The sequence below is a fragment of the Peromyscus maniculatus genome, chromosome 10 (genome assembly GCF_049852395.1).
Source record: "Peromyscus maniculatus bairdii isolate BWxNUB_F1_BW_parent chromosome 10, HU_Pman_BW_mat_3.1, whole genome shotgun sequence".
In the NCBI taxonomy this organism is placed as follows: domain Eukaryota; kingdom Metazoa; phylum Chordata; class Mammalia; order Rodentia; family Cricetidae; genus Peromyscus; species Peromyscus maniculatus.
In genome coordinates this window covers 22,224,635-22,247,020 of record NC_134861.1, presented here as the reverse complement: position 1 = coordinate 22,247,020, position 22,386 = coordinate 22,224,635, and the positions used below count along the sequence as shown (strand labels likewise).

The window sequence follows — 22,386 nt, the reverse complement described above, 5'->3', positions numbered from 1 at the left end:
GATTGTTCTTTATTTTATATCTAGAATCCACTTATGAGTGAGTATATACCATGACTGTCTTTCTGGGTTTGGGTTACCTCACTCAGGATGATTTTTTTCTAATTCCATCCATTTGCCTGCAAATTTCAGGCTTTCATTGTTTTTCTCTGCTGAGTAGTACTCCATTGTGTATATGTACCACATTTTTTTTTTATCCATTCTTCCATTGATGGGCATCTAGGTTGTTTCCAGGTTCTGGCTATTACAAATAGTGCTGCTATGAACATAGCTGAGCATGTATGTTTATGGTATGAATCAGTATTCCTTGGGTATATGCTCAAGAGTGGGATGGCTGGGTCTTGAGGTAGTTCGATTCCTAATTTTCTAAGAAACTGCCATACTGATTTCCACAGTGGTTGTACAAGCTTGCATTCCCACCAACAGTGGGAATCAATTGTTGCTAGTCTTTCCTTTAATGAGTTTTTTTCAAGATAGATTTATTTATTTATTTATTTTGTATGCACAAACCAGAAGAGGGCACCAGATCTCATTATAGATGGTTGCTGGGAATTGAACTCAGGACCTCTGAAAGAGCAGTCAGTGCTCTAAACCACTAAGCCGTATCTCTAGCCCCCCCCCCCCCCCCCCCCCCGACCGCCGCCTTTTTTTTTTTTTTTTCCTTTTTGTGAGGTGATCTCTCACCTTGTAGCCCATGTTGGCCTTGTTTTCTTTTTAGGTTTTTGAGATAAATGTCCTGGAATTTTTAGTCCTTCTGTCACAAGCTTCCTGAGAGCTGGGTTTCAGGTATGAGTGAGCTCCTAGGCCTGACTAGATGATTTTAGCAGATTTACTTACCAACTTGTAACTTAGTGTAATAGTCACTTTCCACAGTTGTTTCCCTAAATGATCCATTCTACTTTAGAAAGTTTCACTTTGCGGGAATTGGGTGATTAGGTTGTAAAGGACTCTGTAGCAGGTCTTCCTTCCCAAGCTCTTAAAGAAGCCCCTGAGTGAACTAGAAACCTCACAAGGGAAACCCAGGGAAGATGACTTTGGATAATGGTGCTTACCACCAAGCCTGACAACCTGAGGTGGATCCCTTGGTCCCACATGATGAAAGGAGAGAACCAGTCTCCATAAGTTGTCCTCTGACCTCACATGTGCTATAGCATGCCTGTGCCCCTCCTCCACATGTACACCCTGTACAAATAAGGAAGAATGTAAAGAAAGGCAGTCAGGACAGACGCTTCCATCTGTGATGAGAAATGAAGTGCTGAAGCCAGCACAGTGGTGCGCACACCTTTAGTCCCAGCACTCGGAGGCAGAGGCAGGTGGGTCTCTTGAGCTACTGGGTGAGTTCTGGGACAGCCAGGGCTACGTAAAGAGACCCTCCCTCTCTTGGACAAAAAAAAGCAGAGAAAGAGGAAGTACTGGCTCCAAGTCTCACTGACTGATTTTCCGGGGTGGCTTCTCTGCTGCATTTGAAACTTCCTGGCCTTGTTTTTTCTGCATTGACTCTCGACACCTGGTTCTTGTGCAGGTTTGCTGACTGGTGTAGTCGTGGACTCCGGAGATGGTGTAACTCATATTTGCCCAGTGTACGAAGGCTTTTCTCTCCCTCACCTTACAAGAAGGCTGGATATTGCTGGGAGGGATATTACCAGGTATCTTATTAAGGTAAGTGAAGGAAAATATCATAAACACTTGTGGGGTTTGTTTGTTTTTAGTTTGCTTACTGCTTACACAAAAGTCAGTGTCTTAAACAGTCGAGGGCTGGAGAGCTGGCGCTGCAGTCAAGAGCACGTGCTGCCCTTGCAGAGAGACGGTTCTCATTTTGGCCAGCTTTCCACTGCTGTAGCTCCGTGGAATCTAATGCCTTCCTCTGGACCTTTCAGGCACCAGCATTCATATGCACATACCCACACACAGACACAACACACACAATTTAAAATAATAAGGTACTTTAAAAACATTGAGTGTACAAGGTTTCTAGGATCCCCCAGTATTCCATTATTGTCCTTGATGTGGATTCCAGGGATTGCATTCAGGCGGGGACAGCAAGTACCTTTTACCTGCCCTGCATCTTAGTAGCCAACCGGGGTTTAACTTTACAGTGGAACTTACTCACGTGGATTATTAACTTGCTGATTTCTTTTTTTTTTTTTTTTTTTTTTTAATGCTAGCTGCTGCTGTTGCGAGGATATGCCTTCAACCATTCTGCTGATTTTGAGACAGTTCGCATGATTAAAGAAAAACTTTGTTACGTGGGTTACAATATTGAGCAAGAGCAGAAGCTGGCCTTAGAGACCACAGTGTTAGTTGAGTCATATACAGTAAGTATCCTGTGTAAACACATCTGTGGGTTGAAAAGGGCATCTCTGTTTATTAGCCTCACTTAATAGAGTTTTGGTTGTTTGGGTTTTGTTGTTTTGCTCTGTTTGTTGGACATCAAACCGAGGGCCTTGTGTGTGCCCAGCAGATTAGGCCCTGGCATTGGTATTTGTAGTTTGGGTTATTGTAATTTGTTTTCGTATAACTTTTAAATATCTCCTGCTACATTAAGATTCTGCGATATAATTACTGAAGATACCATGTATTGCAAATTAAAGCAAGAACTAAATTAGAATGTAATTAGAAATGGAGATATTAGTTGAGATTCTAGCATCTTTAGAATATCATTTCTCAACATGCTTTGTGCATTGTTATTTTTCTGGGATGTTATTTAAGAGTTATACAAAATAGAACACATTATAATTGTGAACTAAATTATGGATATAATTATTATCTCGTTGCTGTATGACTCCTAGCTAGGCCCTTTGATGTGCCAGTATGTATGCAGTGTGACAATCTAGTGTGCCTGTGTCTCAGATTCTTGGGTTTTTCTGAGACAGGATCTTACTGTGTATTACCGGTCCTCTTGCCTCTGCCTCCCAAATAGTGGGATTGCAATCGTGCATTCCTACGTGAACCTCAGAATTTTGTAGTATGTCATGGAGCTAATCATCTTAGAAATGTATCTTGGGACATGGTCATGCTGTGATTTTTCTCAGACAAGTTCTCCCTGGAACCCAAGCTAGGCTGGAACCCAAGCAGGTTTTAGACTTACTTTGAAATCCTTTATGTATTTTGTGAATAGTGCCAACGTAGATTCCCTTGACTTAACACTTGCTTTGCTGGGGATAGTGGCACATGCACTTGTAAGACTGAGGCAAGAGCACCATGTAAGTAATGAGACCAGCCTGATACGGGCTGCAAAACAAACAAACAAACAAAAAAGCCAAAATATCGGGGTGTAGTGAGGCACACCTTTTGTCCCAGAACTTGGGAGGCAGAGGCAGGAGATCTCCATGATACAGCCAAGGGTACATAGTGAGACCCTGTCTCAAAAGACAAAAGGCAGGCGCGGGGCGGGGGGTCTGTTAGAGACCAGCTGTGGTAGCACATGCCTTTAATTCTGGTTTTTTGGGGGAGGGGCAGAAGCAGGAGGATCTTTGAGTTTGAGGCCAGTCTAGTCTACATAGAAGTCCCAGGCTATTCAAGACTACCTAGAGAGACCCCTGTCTCCATCCCTACCCTCCAAAAAAAAAGCTAACATTCTAAGGATACAATAAAACCTACTTTATCACTTCTGACAATAACCTCCAGTTTTGTCCTGGTGGTTTCTTTCCTGAAGCTTTCCTGACAGATTTTCTAGAGATCCTCATTTTCAGTCTTAAGTGTCTGGAAGGAACTCGTACAAGGTAAACAGTGAGAGAACTAACTAACAATGTGAGACATGGTTTATGTTGGACACTGGTTGAGACAGGAGAATCATCATTGAAGGAGTTTGAGGTCGGCCTGGACTAAAAGCAAGACCATCTTAACCCCCACCTTCACCTTCCAGCACCCACAAACAAACAAACAAACAAACAAACAAACGCCAGACCTGGTGCTGCCCACTTGAGACTTCAGTAATTGCAACATGACTGGATTTGAGGTTCACCTATGCATGTAGTTTAGCCTCAGACTCCTAATAAGAGCCCGGCAGGGTGGTGCCCACCTGTAACCTCAGCACTGGGGAGGTAGAGACAGAAAGGTCATGTGGGTTACATCCTGACTCCAGAAAAAAAATGAAAACAAAGTATGTCTTCTTTCTTCCTTAAACAGTTAATGATAGCTTTCAAAAATACAGTCAAGTGTAAAACAAACTAAATGTAGGCTAGAATAAGATGTAAGAAACTTAATGCAGCTGGGTACGTCAGGCAACATCATCTGAAAAATTTTGTTTGACCTAAGAAAACATTTTAGGAAAATGTATTGCTTTAGTAATTTGGGTCACAGAACAGAGTATTTAAAAAGTCACTCTCACGGAGAACGCTAGCAAGTAGCACTGTTTGCCAGCTTGCCCTGGGTTGTTTGTTTCTAGCTTCCGGATGGACGCATCATCAAAGTTGGAGGAGAAAGGTTCGAAGCACCAGAAGCTTTATTCCAGCCTCACTTGATCAACGTGGAGGGGGTCGGTGTTGCCGAGTTACTGTTTAACACAATCCAGGCAGCTGACATCGACACCAGGTACAGTAGACAGCATTTCCAAGTCCTTTATAGGAAGTACCTGGACCACAGAGTTGGCTCAGCAGTCAGGAGCACTGGCTCCTCTTCTTCCAGAGGACTCGTGTCGGACTGCTCACAACTGTGACTCACAGCTCTGGCCTCTGGGGGCACCTGTGTTCATGTGCACATAGTGACATACAGACCCTCACACCTCAACATGGTTTAAAATAAAAATGCAATCTTTTTTTTTTTTTTTTTAAAAAAAAAGAAATGTATTGTAAATTGAATGAACAAACTTCATTGTGTTTTAGGAGGGGTGTTGTGTTGTTTTTAACCTTTAAAAATTGTATTACATTATTTGTCTGTGCACATCACATGCATGTGTGGGCCACCCATGCCATGGTGCTTGGGTAGCAATTGATTCCCTTCTACCCTGTGAGCCCCAGGGACCAAACTCATCAGACGTGGCAGCAGGCACTGTTAGAGCTGAACCATCTCTCCACCCCTCACTGTGTTTTTAATAGAGTGGTATGAGTTATATATTGCTTCTCAGAAGACTCTTTAAACATTTTTCAAAGATGCATTTATTTCTTTTTTATGTGTATGAGTGTTGGTCTACATGTATGTATGTGTACCATGTGCATACCTTGTGTCCGAGGGCATCACATTTCTTGGAACTAGAGCTACAGATGGTTGTAAGCAACCATGTAGGTCCTGGGAACCAAAATCATATCCTCTACAAGAACAAGTGCTTTTAACTGCTGAGCCACCTCTCCAGACCCCACTTTAAAGTTGTTATTTTCATTTATTTATGTGTATTAGTGTTTTACCATGGGAAGTTTCAGGTCCCCTACTGGAGTTACAGACAGTTGTGGACTGCCATGTGGGTACTGGGACTTGAACCCTGGTCCTCTGGAACAGCAGCCAGTGCTCTTAACTGCTGAGCCATCTCTCCAGCTCGTTATTATTATTATTTTTTGTTTGTTTTGTTTGTTTTTCAAGACAGGGTTTCTCTGTGTAGCTTTGCACCTTTCCTGGAACTCGCTTTGGAGACCAGGCTGGCCTTGAACTCACAGAGATCCACCTGCCTCTGCCTCCCGAGTGCTGGGATTAAAGGCGTGTGCCACCACCGCCTGGCCGTTATTTTTAAACAATTTAAAATCTACAGAAAAGTGGCAAGTCTGATATAGAATACATGTGTGCCCTTGACCTAATTTTGCTCTGTTGCTAATATTAATGTTATGTATTTGCTGTGTTAATTGCTTCTATTTTTTTTGAACCATTTGAGAATAGCTTGACTGTATAATTTCTCTTTAGCAGTTTGTATTCTTAAGAAATGATACACTTATTGTCGAGTGTGTCATTCAAGAGATTGATTATTGATACACTTATCATAATATTTCAATTTGTACAATATTCTATAGTATTACAATATTCATAGACTGTCCTGTAGTGTCCCTTATACAGCTGTCTTCTGTCTGGTGACTCATGCATATTTAGTCATTTCTCTTCATTGTTCTTTTTTTAGTCCAGCTCATGGTATTGACATCTTTGCAAAGTTCAGACTAGTTATTTTAGATTTCTTTAAACTTGGGCTTTTATATTTTCTCATAATTCAGGTGTATAGTTTTGACTAGAATACTCTGCATATGGTCTGTCCCGGGACATCACGTCCAGGAGTGATATTTCTTATTGATGATATAAATGCTCTTACTGAAGCTTTACTTGAAGTTCACTGTTCCAGTGAATGGTCTACTTGTCCCTTTCCTCAGCACACTCTGCCCCTCTAACATCCATTGATTAATCTTGCCTAAGTTCATTTCTATTACCAGTTACTATTTTTCCCCTTAACATATATCTGCTTTTTGGATTTAGTTACAGTACTTGACTAGCATACATGAAACCTTGGATTTGATCCACAGCACAACATGTGTTTTAGTTTTACTACATTTTTATTTACTTATTTAGTGTGTGGGGGGGGGGGGGATGCCATGGCACACATGTGGAAGTCAAAGGATAACTTTTTGGAGTTGTTTTTTTTTTTTTTTTTTTTTTTTTTTCCCTTCCACTGTTTGGGTCCCAGGAATCAAACTTGGGCCATCAGGCTTGGCAAGAGGTACCTTTCCCCACTGAACCATCTCACCAGGCCTTTAAATTTATGTATTTAGTTTCCTTTTCTTTCTTTCTTTTTAAAATGCCAGGGTCTCACTGTGTAGCTCTCAATTCACAGAGATCCTCCTGCCTCTGTTGGAATTGAAGGCATGTGCCACCATGCCCAGTTTAAATTCATTTGTGTGTTTGTTTGGTTTGGTTTTTTGAGGCAGGGTTTTGCTGTGTAGCTTTGGAGCCTGTCCTGGGACTCGCTCTGTAGACCAGGCTGGCTTCGAACTCATTAAATTTATTTTTTAATTGACGAAAGTTCTATTTATGGTATTGTGGCATGATGTTTTGAATATATATTTTAATTAAGCTAGTATTTATTATTGTACATACAACTTTTGTGATGAGCACACTTAAAATCCAGTGCTTTTGCATATATAATATGTTTGAAATAGAATCTGTGTGTTATGTGCTGGGACTTCTATCTAATCAAAGCTGCATATCTTTGGTCAACATCTCGAATCAGTCACTAGTGCATTGTCCCTGGTAGCCATCATTATACTCTCTGCTGCTGCTGAATTCACATTTTCAGATTCCATATAAATAGGGCCATACAGTAGTTGCCTTTCTCTGCCTGACTTCATTTAACATAATTTCTTCCAGGCCTATCTACATTGCTACAAATGACAAGCTTTCCTTTTTTAAGGGAGAGTTACATTCCATTGGATATACCACATATCTGTTTATTCATTCACTTATAATAGTAATCTGGGCTGACTCCATGAACTGACCATTGCGAGTAGAATTGCATGAATGTAGAAGTGCAGGCATCCTCAGCATACTGATTTTTAGTTTTTGAGATATGTATTTACTGGTAGGTTGCTGAATCATTTGATAGTTCCATCTTTAGTTTTGGGGAGAGTTCTATACTGTTTTCTGTAGTGGTGGTTATAATATAATTTATATTAGGGGTCTTTAAACTTTTCACTTATGATACACCCTCTGTTAGTCAGGGTTCTCTGTGGAGTCCCACAGAGATCCCGGCTTGTGCCTTGTTTTCCTTTTGACTCAAGGTCAAAGAGTCCAAGCTTGTTACCTCTACCCCAAGGCTGCATAATAGGATGTTTTGGCCAAAGGTGTGGTTAGCAGGTGTCTTTTACTTCAAGGCCTAATTACAGGATGCTTTACCGTAAGGCGTGGTCACCTGATGCCTTGAGTACTAAGGAAGTGTTTACACTTAACTGTACTTTGTACTTCGAACCGTGATGTTCTTCAAAGGGGGAGGTCTTTTTGCCCCCCTTGCTTTGGATATTTAAAGACTGTGAGTGATAAACTCGGGTCTGCAATACTGACCCAGAACCCTCCTGAAGGTATCCTGTGTTTCTGTCTTTCTTTATCTAAGTCTATATTTTATAGTTGTCATTTCCCAATTCCACACTCCCTCCTTCAGAACCGTTGGACAGGTTGAGCGGGCAGGACTCTACAGTTCTCTAGAGTAACAGAACTTAGAGACTGACTTACAGGCTGTGCTATAGCTAATTCAACAATGGCTGCCTTCCAGTTCAAAAATCCAGTAGCTGCTCAGTCCACAAGGTTGACTGTATCAGCTGGAATCCTGAAGAAGTAGGCTCTAATGCCAGTGAAGGAATGAACTTGTTAGTGAGGAGAGAGCAAGAGGCAAAGAATAAGGCTTCCTTTTCCCACACCCTTATGTAGACTTCCAGCAGAAGGTGTGGCCCAGATTAAAGGTGCCTTTTCCCACCTCAAGATCAGGATTAGAAATGGATCTTCCCACTTCACATTAAGCAAAAGTCCCTCACAGGTATGCCCTGCCATTTTTGAATTTTAGTTAGTTCCTGATATGGTCAAGTTGACAGCCAAGAATAGCCATCATACATCATACCCCCCACTTTTTTGCGGGGACGAGCTGAGAGAGGATTTCACTATGTAGCTTTGGATGGCCTGGAACTCATGTAAACTAGGCTGACCTTGGACTCAAATTCTTAGAGATCTACCTGGCTCTGCCTTCCAAGTGCTTGCTTGCATTAAAGGCACATACTACCATAACTATGACCCTTTGGGGGGGGGGGGCTGAAAATTTTTTACATGATTCTCAGTATGTAGGTATATAAGATTGTTATATAGGCAAACATTTACTGTTAATGAATCATGAAGAAATTTGGTATATATATTATATATATATATAATTTTTGATGTATTAGAAATGAAAAAAATTCCATACTAATCAAATGAATGGGCTTATTTGTTTTTACATAAAGAGTTAAATCTTGTGGGGAGAGATGTCTCAGTGGTTAAGAGAACTTGCTGCTCTTGTAGAGAACCTAGATTTGATTCCCTGCACCCACGTGGTGGCTCACAGCAATGTGTAACTCCAGTTCCAAAGGATCCGGTACCCTCTTCTGACCTCATCAGGCACCAGGCACACATGAAGTACACATACATGCATGCAGGAACAACACTCACACACATAAAGTAAAAATCTTTTTTCTAAGACTTAAATCTTAAGCTGAGTATGGTGTTTCACACCTGTTTAAGGCCAGCTGTAGCTAACAGAGTACGTCCATCTTAGACTACACAAGGCCCTGTATAAGAAGGAAGGAAGGGGGGAAAATCAGTCAGTCTTGGGCTGGGATGTGGCTTAGTGGTAGAGCACTTGCCTTGTGTGTACAAGACCCCACATTTTGTCTCCAGTATTACCCTACACAGAACAAAATGCTCACACATACCAGAAGAAGAGATCTTGGCTGAATATTTGATGTTGTAGGATGAAGAACACTGACAGTGTTTTTCAGCTGGTCACCGTTTTGATTTTCTAATCATCAGTGATAGCCGGATATGGTATGGATATGGTAGTAGATGTCGAGAGGCTGAGGCAGACAGATCTCAAGTTTGAGGCCAGCCTGGCCTACATAGCAAGCTCCAGCCAAACCAAGGCTCCACAGTGAGGTCCCATCTCATAAAAACACAACAGGGCTGAGGATCGCTTGGGTAGAGGACTTCCTAGTGGTGTGTGAGGTTACTTCAGTCCTCACTACTGCAAGAAACACCCGAACAAAACGGCAGAAATATGTGGAGGCCATTTCAGAAATTATTGGAGATTCTGGGCTAATCGAAGTCAGATTCACTTAATGTTTTTTTTTAAATGAAACTCAAAAGTTGGGAATTCAAACACTAGGTTTTTTTTAATGATTTACTTATTTTCATTTTCTGTGCATTGGTGTTTTCCCTGCATGCATGTCTGTGTCAGGATGTTGGGTCCCCTGGAACTGGAGTTACAGACAGTTGTGAGCTGCTGCCTTGTGGGTACTAGGAATTGAACCCTGGTCCTTTGGAAAAACAGCTAGTGCTCTTAACCACTGAGCTATCTCTCCAGCCCCTAGTTCTTATTTTTATTTATTTTTTGTTGTTGTTGTTGTTGTTTTGTCTTTCAAGACAGAGTTTCTCTGTGTAGCCCTGGCTGTCCTGGAACTCACTATGCAGACTAGACTGGCCTTGAACCTAGAGCTCTGTCTGCCTCTGCCTCCTGAGTGCTGGTGTTAAAGGTGTGCACCACTGCTGCCCAGCATGACATTGGTTTTTCAAATCAAGCGTTCTAGCCCAGTATAACTAAAAATATACTGTGATTGTATACTTAATATGCCAAGAAGTGGTGGTAAAAAAAATCATCTTTGTTTTCTATAACGTTTTTCTAAGAACAGAAAGCTGTACATTCCATAAAAATGCATGGTTTTCTGTTGCTAGAGTTTTCCTGCCTGGCCCACAGGGACAAATCTCTGTCACCTGCCAGTCCCACAGCCGCTCAGACCCAACCAAGTAAACACAGAGACTTATATTGCTTACAAACTGTATGGCCGTGGCAGGCTTCTTGCTAACTGTGCTTATAGCTTAAATTAGTCCATTTCCATAAATCTATACCTTGCCACGTGGCTGGTGGCTTCCCGGTGACCTCACATGCTGCTGGTCATGGCGGCGGCTGCAGTCAGTCCTTCTGCCTTCCTGTCCTTTTATTTCTCCTCTCTGTTAGTCCCGCCTATCCTTCCTGCCTAGCCACAGCCGATCAGGTTTTATTTATTGATCAATCCGAACAACTTGACATACAAGACCATCCCCCAGCACAGCCAAGTGCAGACCATCTCAGACACCTGCACTCTGGCCCATGGTCCTAATCATCCTCTATGCGGACCTGCTGGGTAACGCCACAAAGAACCCAAGAAGGGCTCCCACAGGACATACAGAACATCCCACAGCAGTTTTCTATCCTACCGTGATCTCACATTTGAGCCCAGGTGCTGCCTGACCTGGCTGCGTGTGCACAGCAAGGTAGTCATGTGAGTGTGGAAGGCAGGCCATAGTGAAGTTGCGTGAGGAAGCATGGCCGTGCACTGCCACCAACAGAACACCTCAGATTCGTTGTGTGTTTGCTTTGGAATTAAGTGTCGGTGTTGCATGTCAGGGAACCCGATAACTGCAGTCAAGTTTTTCATGTTATATGACCCTGGGTGGGCTGCAGCTCCGTCTCAGAAGCTGTGGTCTGTTATGTCCCTGTCAAGGCTCCCCTCCTCTGTACGTCTTCCCTCCTTTCTCCTTTCCCAGTTTCTGTGAGTCACTGTTGTAGCAGGTGTGCAGTGGTGGCTCATTGCCATTTGTTTACATTTCTGTGGTGATGGGGCATGTCGAGCCTTTTCCTCCTTCCATACGTCACCTGGTACTTACACGTCTTATGTTGTTGTTGTCGTTGTCGTTTGTGACAGGCTTATCTAGCAGAGACTTGAGCTTCTGATCCTCTCCTCTGCCTCAGTGCACCCGGGTTATGCGGTGCTGGGGGTGGAACCAGGGCTTCATGCTGCTAGGCAGGTGCTCTGCTGCACTACATCCCTACCCCAGCGCTTTAAACAAACAAACAAATAAATAAGCGAGATGCCATTTTCCTAATCGGAAACCGCAAATATCCTCTGTGTCTTCCTAGATCTGAATTTTATAAGCACATTGTGCTTTCTGGAGGCTCAACCATGTATCCTGGTCTGCCATCGAGGTTGGAACGAGAGCTTAAACAGCTTTACTTAGAACGAGTTCTAAAAGGAGATGTGGAAAAACTTTCTGTAAGTATCTATAGTAACTGTTACCATTGTTTAAAACCTTGTAAAGTAACTTGTGGATCTTGACAACCACTAGATGGAGCAAGAAGTCTTATAAACAGATTCCTGTGCAGATAGCCTCTGGAAGACTTGAAGGGCCTCAAGAGAAATTGTCTATTTGTTGTGTATCTTGTCTCCTCAGTCACATTGGTATTCCCAGAATCATCACAGCTTTTGAAATGGACTTCCTTGGTAATTGTTGCCATGCACTAGAGTATAATTGCTAGTGGTTCTTTGCCATGCTCTCTCCTAGCTTTGGACAGTGAAGTGTACTGTCTGCAGTATGGATGCAACCCAGGGTCCTTTAACTGTGGCTTATCCTCTGGTTTGTCTCACTATCCTTAGCTACCTGTTTTTGATAAGATTACCCATTTCAGAGAACTGTGTATAGAGACACTGATGCTATAGTGCTCTAAGCATTTCGCTCACATTTCTCGAATTTCATCAATTTATATAGAGAATTTAAGATCCACCTCTGGTGACTATTGACTCTGCAAACTTTTGAGAAGAGATTATGAAGCACTATATTCTGTTAAAATCCCACTGAAATCAATTCTGCACATTCTGATCCCCCACCCCCTACACACACACACACACACACACACACACACACACACACACACACACTTTCAGTTCTGCAGAGCTAGGGTTTGGACCCAGGACCACACACGTCCACCAGTAAGCAGTCTAGTACTAAGCCACACTGTAAGTCCAGGAAACATTTCTTGAACTCTAGCATTGTGCCAGAGTTGATCTAGGCCATGGGAACAGAACAGTGGTAAACAATAGAAATTGCTGCTGTCAGTTTAAGTAACTTACCAGTAGTAATAATAAATGGTGGTGGGGGGGGGTGTTTAGGAGATAGAAAGTGGTTGTTGTTGGTAACATGGAGTGTGTCCCCTCATACCTGATCTGAAAAGGCCTCTGATGAAGTGCCTTTGAGTCAAAGACCTGTTTCAAGTTAGGGAGTGAGCATTTCTAGTCAGGAATAGTGCAAAGGATCTGAGTTGACAGAAATGTCCCAGTGTGAATGGAACAGAGTAAGCAAGAGAGAGGTAGAAGATGAGTTCAGAAAGCTAGCAAGCAGACAGGTCACTGGTGAAAATGAAAGATCCTGACTAGAAAATGATAGAATCTGACGTCCCCTCGATAGAATCCAGAAGCCCAGCCAGTGTGGTGAGGAGGAGCTAAGAGGGTTCATACTGGAAGCTGAGAGGGACAAGAGCTGAGAGAGGTTAAAAATAGTAGTTAGAGTGGTTGTCTTCGAGAGTGAATGGAGATGGGGAAATGTACTGGACAGCCAAACAGCATAAAGGACCTAGTTGAGGCTGGAGGCACATTTAAAGCAGGATGTTGAGTTTCTCTACTGTGTTGAGCTGTTGTTGGTTGTTTTTGGTCTTTTGGCTTTTTTCTCTTTTGGGGGGCCCAACACCCAGCACTCAAATCACCCACAGAGGCTTATTCTTCATTATGAATGCCTGGCCTTAGCTTGGCTTGTTTCTAGCCAGCTTTCCTTAAATTATCCCATCTACCCTTTGCCTCTGGGCTTTTTCTCCATTTCTTACTTCTGTATATCTTACTTTCACTCTTACTCCACAGCTGGCTGGGTGGCTGGGTGGCTGGGTGGCTGGCCCTGAGGTGGTCCTCCTTCTCTGGCTGCTACTCCTTCCAGATTTCTCTTATTTCTGCCTGACAGCCCCGCCTATCCTTTCTCCTGCCTTGCCATTGGCCATTCAGTTCTAAAACACCATCAGGTGTTTTAGGCAGGCACAGTAACACAACTTCACAGAGTTAGACAAATGCATCGTAAAAGAATGTGATACACCTTAAAATAATATATTCCCTAACACTGAGCTGTTTGAAAACAGGTTCAGAGTTGATTGTCTGAGTCGGTATTTTGCCAGGTGAATGAAAGTAAGGAGGAGAGAAAAAAGTCACCAAGGGTAATGTAAAGAAACTGAAGGAAGAGGGCTGGAGAGATGGGTCAGTGGTTAAGAGCACTTGCTGCTCTTGGAGAAAAGCCAGGTTCGGCTCACAACCTTCCGTAGCTCAAGTTCCAGGGGATCTAGTGCCCCCTTTTGACTGCTGTGAGCACCAGGCATGTACACATAAATGCATGCAGCCAAAACTCATACATATAAAATAATTTATCTTTTTCAATTTAAAAAGAAATGGAGGCACTGGGTAGTGGTGGTGCACACCTTTAATCCCAGCACTTGGGAGGCAGAGGCAGGAGGATCTCACGGTTTGGGGACAGCCAGGTCTACAGAGTGAGTTCCAGGACAGCCAGGGCTACATGGAGAATTCTGTCTCAACCCCTCCCTGCCACCGAGAGAGAGAGAGAGAGAGAGAGAGAGAGAGAGAGAGAGAGAGAGAGAGAGGGAGAGGGAGAGGGAGAGGGAGAGGGAGAGGGAGAGGGAGAGGGAGAGGGAGAGGGAGAGGGAGGGAGAGGAGGGGGGGGGAGGGAGGGAGGGAGGGAGGGAGGGAGAGAGGGAGAGAGAAAGAAAGAAATGGAGACTAGGGCTGGTGAGGGAGCAGCTGTGGGACTGGGAAGAGGGGATGATAGAAGCTGCATGAAGAAGGAAGGAGAGCTGCTGTAGGACGTCCTGGGTGAGGAGGGAGGCTTGAGAGAGCAGCAGGCTGCTGAGGGCCCTGCTGGGGAAGCAGGGTCTTCCCTGAGAGCCCTTAGACGTTTCCTTGACGGGGCTGGAAAGATGACTATGAAAAGCAGGTACTACTGCAGAGGACCCAAGCTGGGTTCCCAGCACCCCATCAGGCTTTTGACAACTGCCTATAGCTCCAACTCCAGGGGATCAGACGCCCTCTTCTGACTCTATGGGTACTGCAGTCACATATACACACCCACACACAGATACACAAGACACATAGTAAAAATTAATTTAAAAAATTTCATCAAAGCACAGTCAGGCTCTTTGTTCACATAGCATTATTCATTGTCAAACATTGTCTGTAACTATCTTACAGCTTCACAGAAGTCTTTGTAGTCAGAGACAGGAAAAGCCCCAAGTGTTTACTCTGTGACCCTTGGGAAGCCATGTGCACGTTGAGCAGTGGTACACATAGCACGGATGAGGATGAGTAGGAGGCTATTGAGTGCTAGGCTGGCCTGGACTGTAGAGTTAGACTAACCCTAAAAAAAAAAGGTAGCCCGCACTTGAGGGGCAGAGGTGAGTGGATCTCTGTGAGTTTGAGACCAGCCTGGTCTACAAAGCAAGTTTCAGGACAACCAGAGCTGTTACACAGAGAAACCCTGTCTGAGGGAGAAGGGGAAGTGAATAAAACAGAATGATGTTTGTTCTCAGACTTAACTAAAACACTGTTGTTTGCCATGTCACAAATACTTAGATTCCTCATTTTTATATGTGATAGAAACAATTTAGAGTACATGGTGCCATTGTCTCTTTGTGGAATTTGTGACTCCAAAGGCAGACAGCTTTTCAGGATAGGTATGGAAAGAAACAGCTTGAGATCTGTAGATGTCTGGGGGTCTAGCATTATTTATTATGTGTATGGGCGTTTGCCTGCATGCATGTCTCTGGGGGCCAGAAGAGGGTGTCAGATGCCCTGGAACTGGAGTTACCATGTGTGTGCTGGGAATTGAATCCAGGTCCTCTAAGCATAGTCAGTGCTCTTAAGCTGCTGAGCTGTCTCTCCAGCCTCAGATTCTAATGCAGTTGTGATTATTTTTTCAATGGATAACTTTTTCTGTACAGTAGTAGTCTTCCCTATAGATCTTAGGTTCCAGAAGTTGAGCCAACTGGGAAATGGGAGTTTTAAGACGAATTGGTTCAATAGTTTTCCTTTTGAATTATAGATTAGAAAAACTTGGTTTTTTGTTTTGTTTTGTTTTGTTTTGTTTTTTTCAGTTAGAGGATATTTTGTGTCACAGTATCACAAGCAAATCACAGCAGTATATTTAGTATAAACATAAATCACCAACACCATCCTTTCATAAGGAATTATCAGGTGTTTTTAGATGAACTTTCAAAGTCTCCTGAATGGCCCATATGCTTCTTTTTGATCTTTCCCTTTGGAGTAGTAAGGTCACTCCTCTTCCCCAGTTTCTATGGCAGCCAGTCAGGAGTCAGTCAGGAGCCTGTGCAGAGGACAGGCTGGTGCTTGTCTTCTCCCCAGAGTGTTGAAAAACGCACCAAACTGTCAGCTGGAGCTGATACATTGCAGACTGCACAGGTGGCCTGGACAGAAGTCCCCTTGACTTGAAGTTTCTCCTGCTAGTCCTGGGGTGATGTCAGAGCATCTCAAACACGGTCAGGTTCCTTTGTTAGAGGCCACGCTTGTGTTGACCCTTCACAGTTCAGGTATTAAGGCTGTGCAGAAAGACAGCCAGCAAAAGTAAAAGTGTTCTGGTAGTTAGTTATCCCATCCAGATTTACAGATACTTAACAGCTGTCAATCTTTAGAAGGCTTAACAGTTTAAGGGACATTTTTCTATGTAGTTCTTCACCTGAAAGACTGGCACAAACCCTTCCTTAGCAGCATTGATATGCAAATTAGCCAAAGCCCTCCAGGTCACCTGTTGACCCCACTGTTCATTTGCAGACTGATCTGTCCCGACCTGGCTGTCTTTGAAGACATTCTTCTGCTCTTAGAGTGTGGATGGGGTTTCAAGACACTGCTGGTCTCCCCACATGCCTGCTCTGTTCTTTCTTAGAATCAAATGGTCCTGGGACTTTCATCTAGGATCGTTTTCCAGATTTCCACATCAGCAGACTAAGAGCCTTCAGCAATGTATCTAGATATAAAATAAAATTATATAGATATAAAATACATTTACATATAGATATAAGATACATTATTTAGCCAGGTGGTGGCAGCACAGACTTTTAATCCCAGCGCTCGGGAGGCTGAGGCAGGTGGATCTCTGAGTTTGAGGCCAGGCTGGTCTACGGAGTAAGTTCCAGGACAGCCAGGGCTACACAGAGAAACACTGTGTGGGGAAGGGGAGGAACCACCCAAATGAACAAACAAAAAACACATTATTTATTTGCATCTACACTAAAACAAGTTAGCCATCTCAACATTGTAAATTTTAAATGGACCATGCCCAAGTGTCTATATACAAAGGTCAGTTCTAAAATTAATTATTTTAATTTTACATTTTTTGTCTACCAAAAGCAGTTCAGAATTTTTCAAGCATTTGATAAAAAGACATTTATCATTAGGTTATCCTAAATTTTGCAATCAAATTTTTTCTCAACCTGAGCTTCCATACTTAGCATTTGAAAATACCAGAGCCAAATCATTTTTAAAATATTTATTTTATTTTTATGTGTGTGTACCTGGGTATACTTATGTGCTCTACATGTGTATAGGAGCCCATGGAGTTTGTGAGCTGCTGCTTGGTGCTGGAAATTGAACTCAGGTCTTCAACAAGTGCCCTAACCACTGAGCCATCTCTCCAGATGGAAATCATTTTAAGGAGTAAACTTAAAATTAGCATTTCAATTAATATTTTAAATAACCCTGCCAGAGGTAAAGTCCAGAAACTAGTCTCTTTTTAAAAATAAATTTTCTGAATTTCTTAGGTTTTTAGCTTTATGAAAATGACCCTCAACCCATTCAGACACTCACACATTTTTTTAAAGCCATGCCAGTCATAATTGTCAGTTCGCAGTAAGTTAATAGGAAGTGCAAGCCTGAACTTTCTCTCCAGGGACAGAGATTGGGTTTTGTCCTGGTATGTCTTAGAAGTCTTCCCGAGTTTATAAAAGACTAGTAAGCTGCAATTCTCCCTGGTGGTTACCAAGTAATGAAAGCCTCATCTCTGTATTTTAACTGGTTAATGTAAAGAGATACAGTTAGAGCAAAAATAAAACAATGTGCTGGCATTTATCTTTTTTCTCCCCAGTTACCCTTCCTGTACATCAGTCCTACCTAGAACTGCTTGATTTCCCATATTGGAAGTGTCTTCATGCCCATGGATGTCCCCACTCCATACTGGGGGGTTCTCAGTACCACACACCCCAGAGGTTTCCTGATTGCTGAGCTTCAAGGTTCCCTTAAAGAGAGCACTCCATTTCCCTGCCTCAGTTTTGCCTGCCTTTCAGATTACCTCAGGGTGTTTATGAAGTATGAGAAAAGGCGAAGCTCGTCATTGATTGATCTGTCCAAACAACGGGCAGGATACATCTCTTCCATTTTCTGGAGATTTAAGAGCCTTCCCAAACACAGAAATCCCAGACAAGCCCCCAAATTGTTGGCAATAGATAACACATTCTGTTCTCATCTTCCATAGGCTGGGACTTGCTGACTTCCCATTCTCCATCTCATTGGTTTAGGACACACAGTCTTACCTAATGAATAATTTGGAGCTTGAGACTTGCCCATGTTTTGTGATCATGGGCTTGGTCACATATATATCTGCATAGAACTTTGAGAGTTCTGAGACAAGCAGGTACCTACTGCCAGCTAAGGAAGAGAGGGACCTAGCTCTCCTGCTTATCTGTAACTTTGATAAAACTTTACTTCATATTGAAAATGCATCATAACAGACAGATGTAGTGGCACATACCTTTAAACCCAGCACTCGGGAGGCAGAATCAGGGAGATCTCTGTGAGTTCGAAGCCAGCATGGTCTACAGAGAGAATTCCAGGATAGTCAGAGCTATATAGTGAGACCCTGTCTCAAAAAGGGGAGAAAAAAAGAAAATGGACCATAGCAATCCATTACAAACCTATCTGGGCATATTTGTGTGAGTTTTGCATATTAGAAAGGAACTGGAAGGTCTGGTGTGGATCTCGGGGGTAGACCACGTGCACTGGTGTGAATGGAGCCTTGAGTTCAATCCTGTCTCAGTCAGGGTTACTGTTGCTGTGATAAAACACCATGACCACAGCAACCTGGAGAGGAGAGAGTTGGCTTGCACACTCTGAGTCATTGTCTACCGAGTGAAGCCAAGGCGGAACTCAGACTGGGCATATACCTGGAGGCAGGAGCTGATGCAGAGGCCATGGGGGGGTGCTCTTTATTGGCTTGATTATCTGGGGGTTTGTTTGTTTGTTTTGTTGGTTTTTCGAGACAGGATTTCTCTGTGCAACAGCTGTGGCTGTCCTGGAGCTCGCTCTGTAGACCAGGCTGGCCTCAAACTCACAGAGATCTTCCTGCCTCTGCCTCCCGAGTGCTGGGATTAAAAGGGTACGCCACCACCACCCGGCTGCCATCCTGTTTTTTCTTGTAGAACACACGATCATTAGCCCAAGGGTGCCCGCCCCCCAGCCCCATGTCAGTCATTAAGAAATTGTCCTACAGGTAGGTCTGCCCATAGGCAGGTATTAAGGTGGCAGTTTCTCACTTGAGGCTTCCTCCTCTCAGATACTTTAGCTTGTGTCAGGTTGACCTAACCACCCACCCCACACACCGCACCTCCCCCACACACCCCCCAACAATCCCCAGTACCCAAGAAAACGGTTCAGTTTTACATTGTTGCACTGAACCACAGAGTCTGGGTGGTGTTTGACCCGGAAGAACACTGCTCAGAAACTGAAGACAAAGCCTTTTATAATCTTTCTGCTGGTTCTTGGGCTGTTAGCACAGTGATTGGTTGTCCAGTTTATTTAATCTGGATTCTAGTCTTCCTAATCACGAGCTTGGGAGGAATTACTAAATGTTTCTGTGTCTGAGGTGCCAAACTCGGCTGTTGTCCTGTGTGTAGATTGCTGAGAGATTCAAGAATACATATGTGCAGAAGTCTTCCTGAAGCTGAGCATTGTGCACATATATATGACTCACTCTTCTCTTTCTCCTGTAGAAATTTAAGATCCGAATTGAAGATCCACCACGCAGAAAGCACATGGTATTCTTGGGTGGCGCAGTCCTAGCAGACATCATGAAAGACAAAGACAACTTTTGGATGACCCGACAAGAGTACCAAGAAAAGGGTGTACGTGTGCTGGAGAAACTCGGTGTGACTGTTCGATAAAGTGCCAGGCTTGTTCCCATCATGCCTCTAATGCATTCTTCTTTTTCTCTTTTGTTAAAATTTTTTCTTTATTGCCAATCTTTGAACTCATTCGACTCCAGGACTGAAAGAGGCCTCTCTGTCCCCTTTGACTGGAAAGGTCAAGTTTTATTCTGTCTTGGGGAAGCGTTGTTAAATTCTTGTTAATGTGGGTAAATGTGGTTGTTTAATGCAGCCACTTCTCTGCAGACAAGGAGGGCAAAGGGTCTCTGCTGCTTTCTTTCTTTCTTTCTAAGTAGGCATTTAGATCATTCCTGGAGGCTTTCTATTTTTGCTTTATTGCTCTAACACTGCTAGTTTTAGTTTTAGCACTGTAGGTGGTATGTCTTCATTAGCATAAGAAAAAACTTTCACATGAGCTTTTACATATTCTGGGTGGGGGTGGTAAGGGATGGGTGGGCAGCCCTGAGCCCTTTAGGGCTTTTCCTCTGTAGTGGTGGCTTTCAGCAGTCAGCCACTGCCACTCTTATGTACCCTGAAGCTTGTCCTGTTAACATCTTCGGGAAACAGTAAGCTCAGAACTAAGGTGTTTGGGGTAGGCTCTGTGTGGTGGAACAAATGGGTGGTCTTTCTGTTGTGGATTTTGAGGGTTTTCTGCTTCTGGGTAGGCGTGATGAACCTCAGTTACAGTACTCTTGACTTGGTAGGTTTCTTCTTCTGGTCTGCCTGAACTGTTTCCATAGGATAGGAAAAAAGCAAGCTTAGTATTTCATTACCATGAGGCTTTGGAATTAGTTACTTATGTCAGCCTATCATCACCTGGGAGTATATTTCCTAAACTATCAGTGAGAAAGTAACATTGTAAACAACATGCCTTTGTTAAGTCAAACGACACATAGAAAACTACTTAAGAGCTGGTGTTTTCTAAATGCTGTTGTTTATTCTGGAAGTGTTGAGGAAATGAGGCTAAGTACCATTCTTGAGAGTTGTACTTTTATGTACCTGGTCAGTGCTTCTGACAGCTCTGCACAGAATTGATTACTGGTGGTTGTTGTATTAACAGTAACAACGGGATTGGTTGCCAGTAGTTTCTGTTTTGTTTTGTTTTTTTTAATGAGACCTGGAACTAAAATTTTAGCAGCAACAATAGAAAATTTACCAGGAGTCAGCTCTCTTTGTACTGAAGACTAGCCATGACCGCCAGCCACTTCCCAGCTATCTTTTGTTCTTGAGGAAGAGTGGTTGGGATTTTGGATATGTTTGCAGACCTGTCAGAAAATCCTGTTTACGAGTCCTGTTGGTATTTTTGTTATCTCAAGAAATAACAGATAGTACCTAGATGTGAGGTCTTTCTAACATTAAAAATGAAATGGCGAGCTGTTGCATTACACTCAATACAAAATGATGATTCTGGGAGAAATAGTTTCCTTCATTTCAAAATATTCGTTACTAATAATGATGGATTTGAAAAAATGGCTTTTCCCCCTTTTTCTTTCCTTTTTGGATGCTTAAAATCGGAATTTTTAGTGGATTTTTTGAGATAACTTTACAATTAGTTTATAAAATCAGCAAAAGGAAGTTAGTCTTAATTATGCAGCTTCTGTGATATTAAGTATTTTTTGCCTGTTTTACCTCAATTTGAACAAATAGGAGAAGTCTGTGTGCATGCTGGACATGCTCTGTACACACAACAGCCCACCAGTGCCGGCTGGTCGGTGTTGGGTGCATGACTCAGAGTCACTTTGGAATTTCTAAGCGTTCCTAAATCATGTCGTCAGTTCCCCAGTCTTGGGAGTCCTGGGCCCATTGCAGGACACCTGCTGTATACAGGACTGGTACAATGACTATTGAGTACAGAAAAGTGATCGACTCTTGGCTTTGAGCATGATTTTAAATATAGGGGTAGAAAACAGGGAAGAGTAGAGTGGAGTCCTAAATAAAACAGTGGAAGAGCAGTATCATTTGTACCTTGAATGTAGAATTTGTTTTTATTTCATAATTCTGCTAGCAAACATGACTGTTAAAAATGATGTATTTATATATGTAATAATTTAGAAATTCCATTTTATAGTTTTCCTATTCTAAGGTGAAATAATGAATTTAATAATTTGGGAGTTGGAACATACTGTATTCTGTTGGAGGTGTCAGGTTTGAGTCCTTCAAAAATTAAAAAAAATCTGTTTTTTAAAAGATCTGATTTTTAGCTCTTGAAACCCATTGTCACTTAGATTTCCAATGCTAATTAAATTTCTTTTTTTATTTTTAAATTAAAATCACCAATGCCTTGAGAGATTTCTTAGAAAATATGGTATTGGATGTTAACTTTCACAGTTCTGAGCACTGTTAGTATCTATCTGGCAAGTATTTGAGAGATCAATGGAAAGTTAAATATTCTAAATTTAACACAAATATACTTCTTTTTGATTAAGAAAATAAAATCAGATTTTTCAAAGTAATTTGAATTTTGTCTTTGTTTTTCCTTTTAATAGTTTTTCTCTTTAATTTTATTACTTTTATTTGTACTTTCAGTTTTGCTGTGCAAGATGGGTTTAGAACTTTAAATCCAAGTTAGTCCAGGGTCATTCATTGTTCCCATCCATTGCTGTTTGTTTGTTTGTTTGTTTTATCTTATTTGAGGTGGAGGGTTGAGGTGGGTGTTACAGCCCAGGCAGATCTGGAAC

The 22,386-nt window shown here is 42.5% G+C and overlaps 1 protein-coding gene across 1 annotated transcript in view; it reads left to right on the top strand.

Moving 5' to 3' along the window:
• The window catches only part of Actr2 (actin related protein 2), a 55,913-nt gene extending 33,752 nt beyond the window's left edge, over positions 1 to 22,161 (top strand). Inside the window, exons 5-9 of the mRNA XM_006974823.4 lie at positions 1,520 to 1,656; positions 2,163 to 2,312; positions 4,385 to 4,530; positions 11,597 to 11,729; positions 19,556 to 22,161. Coding sequence (XP_006974885.1) covers positions 1,520 to 1,656; positions 2,163 to 2,312; positions 4,385 to 4,530; positions 11,597 to 11,729; positions 19,556 to 19,726 — 737 coding nt within the window. The 3' untranslated portion in view covers positions 19,727 to 22,161. The remainder of the gene's footprint in view (positions 1 to 1,519; positions 1,657 to 2,162; positions 2,313 to 4,384; positions 4,531 to 11,596; positions 11,730 to 19,555) is intronic.
• Positions 22,162 to 22,386: the final 225 nt, after the last annotated feature.